This window comes from Myotis davidii, unplaced genomic scaffold (assembly GCF_000327345.1).
Source record: "Myotis davidii unplaced genomic scaffold, ASM32734v1 scaffold326, whole genome shotgun sequence".
Taxonomy (NCBI): Eukaryota; Metazoa; Chordata; class Mammalia; order Chiroptera; family Vespertilionidae; genus Myotis; species Myotis davidii.
Window position 1 is genome coordinate 743,221 of NW_006296626.1, and position 2,753 is coordinate 745,973.

Consider the following 2,753-nt stretch of genomic DNA (forward strand, 5'->3'; position numbering starts at 1 on the left):
GGGCCTGAGCGCAGGTGGCCCGCGACGAGCTGCAATTCAACTTCCAGAAGCTGTTCAGCTGCGTGTTCGAGACGCAGGACCCGGGCTTCGCCACGCAGGTGATGAGCATGTTCCCGGACATCCACGTGTACATCAGCAGGCCTGACGACCTGATGACCTACGCCTGCTGCCTCCAGTACGCCCTGAACCTGCAGACTCTCCACCTGAGCTTAGAGAACGTGTTCTCGGAAGACTGCACAGGCCTGTTAAAGTGAGTCCAGTGAGTCCAGCAGCCCACGGCCGCCCCACCCCACCCTGTTCTGCCCCCACGACATCTGTGGCTCGCTAGCTGGGTATTTTATGGGTCCTTATACTCTTGCCCTTAAAAACAACCAACACACATGATTTTTTTTTTTACTAGAGGCCCAGTGCAAGAAATTCATAAGGGTAGGGTCCCTAGGCTTCATTCTGGGCCGCCCCCTGGTGGTCAGAGCATGTCATAGCAAGTGGTCAGTTCCCTGTCTAACTCCCGGAGGGAACAATTTGCATACCAGCCTTTTATTATTATTTTTATTTTATCTTTTTAAATCCTCACCCGAGGACATTTTCCCACTAATTTTAGAGAGAGAGTGGAAGAGAGAGGGAAAGACTGAGAGAACTCACATTGATTGGTTGCCTCCTGGACTCACCCTGAGGGGGGAGGGGGTGTGTGTGTGTGCGGGGGAGAGAGGGAGGAGCCTGAGACGGAGGTACCTGCCCTTGACCGGAGTGGAACTCCAGGCTGACGCTTTACCCACTGAGCCACACAGGCTGGGGCAAAACGTGGCTTTTAAAGTCAAATTTGCTAGCTGTGACCAGGAGCGGTGACTTCTGAAGGTTTTCCATCTGTAGAGATATGGATAAACGTGTTTTTAAAATTCTTATTTATTTACTGATTTTAGAGAGAGGAAGGGGGAGGGAGGGAGAGAGACACATCGATTTGTTGTTCTACTGATTCATGCATTCATTGGTTGATTCTGTGTCTGCCCTGACCAGCGATTGAACCCACAACCTCTATGCGTGGGGATGACACTCTAACAGACTGAGCTCCCTGGCCAGGGCCTCTCTGCTGGTTTTTAACGTTGTGGCCTGTCAGCAGGTATAGGCCACCAGCTCACACCTCAGCTCTTAAATGCATCCCACCTTTCACATTCCTTTTAATTTTTAAAATTTTAATGGAGGTACATGGACATGTACTGTTACCTTAGTTTCAGTGGCACAGCATCATGATTCAGTATTTATATGTTGTGAAATGACCACAAGTCTAGTGAACACCCGACACCATACATAGCTACTGCAGCATTTTCTTGGTCTTGGGACAATGACATGTAAGATCTACTGTCTTATAACTGCAAGCACACACTACATTATTATTAACTGCAGTCATGCTGCAATTACATCCCCAGGACTTACTTATTGTATACCTGTACGGTCACGTTTTTTAAAAAAAAATATATATTTTTATTGATTTCAGAGAGGAAGGGAGAGGGAGAGAGAGAGGTAGAAACATCAATGATGAGAGAGAATCATGGATCAGCTGTCTCCTGCATGCCTCCTACTGGGGATCAAGCCCTTGACTGGAATCAAACCCAGGATCCTTCAGTCTGCAAGCCAATGCTCTATCCACTGAGCAAAACCAGTTATGGCTTTTTTTTGGTTTGTTTGTTTTTTTGTTTTGTTTGTTTTTTAATCCTCACCTGAGGATACGTTCATTGACCTCAGAGAGAGGAAGGGAGACACAGACGGGGAGAAACATCGATATGAGAGAAACATTAATTGATTGCCTCCCATACACTGGCCAGATGTGGAGAAAAGGAAATACTCTTTTCCAGTTCGTGTTTTCATTTTCATTGGCTAAATACTCAGATCTGGCCAGTGATCGAGCCTGAAACCTGGGTATGCGCCCTAATGGGGAATTGAACCCACAACCTCTTGGTGTATGGGATGATGCTCCAACCAACGGAGCCACCCAGCGAGGGCTGCACGATCATGTTTTTGGATGTGAGTCTCCATTCACTGATGGATCACTCAGCACCAACCTTTGCTCATAAAAATCAAGTACTATCCCTTCAAAGATGAGGAAATGGAGGCAGAATAAGACTGAGTCATTTGCACAGGTCACATAACTCACAAGTGGCTCCAACGGGATTTGATCCCATTGCTGTGGGCCCAGGGTCTGCTCTCTCTGAGCCACGTTGACTCAGTTTACCTGACTGCACCTCTCTGTATTCAGGCCTGGGTGCCCATCAGCTTGGAGGGGCTTTGGGAACGGTGTCCTGCCTGTTCTGAGACTGTCCTGAGTTGAATGTCACCATGGGTATGGTACAGTGTCTGTCTTCCCACAGCAACGACCAGAAACTCTCCTACTGGCGGGCCCTGTGCTGCGTGTTCACCAACAGCAGGGACTTCCAGATGCTGGATTTGGACAGCTGTGTTCTCAGCGAGGCCTCCCAGGCGATACTCTGGAAGGCGCTGGCTCAGCCCACTTGCAAACTTCAAAAGTTGGTGTAAGTGGGGTGTTACCCTGTTTTTTTTTTCATAGTCGACATCCATTCTCTCCATTCTGGCTTTTGAAAAAATAAGTATGGTTATTGTGCAATCTTGTCTCTATATATAAAAGCCTAAATGACCATTACTGCTGGTTGACTGCTTGCTATGAGGTGCACTGACCACCAGGGTGCGGCACAAAATGAAGGAAGGCCCTGGCCAGCAGCTGGAAGGAAGGCACCCGGCAG

General features: G+C 48.2%; 1 protein-coding gene across 1 annotated transcript in view; it reads left to right on the forward strand.

Annotated features, from left to right (window-relative positions):
- The window catches only part of LOC102765055 (NACHT, LRR and PYD domains-containing protein 9), a 21,623-nt gene that overhangs the window by 4,481 nt on the left and 14,389 nt on the right, over nt 1-2,753 (forward strand). The window contains exons 3-4 of the mRNA XM_006772235.1: nt 15-250; nt 2,364-2,525. Coding sequence (XP_006772298.1) covers nt 15-250; nt 2,364-2,525 — 398 coding nt within the window. The remainder of the gene's footprint in view (nt 1-14; nt 251-2,363; nt 2,526-2,753) is intronic.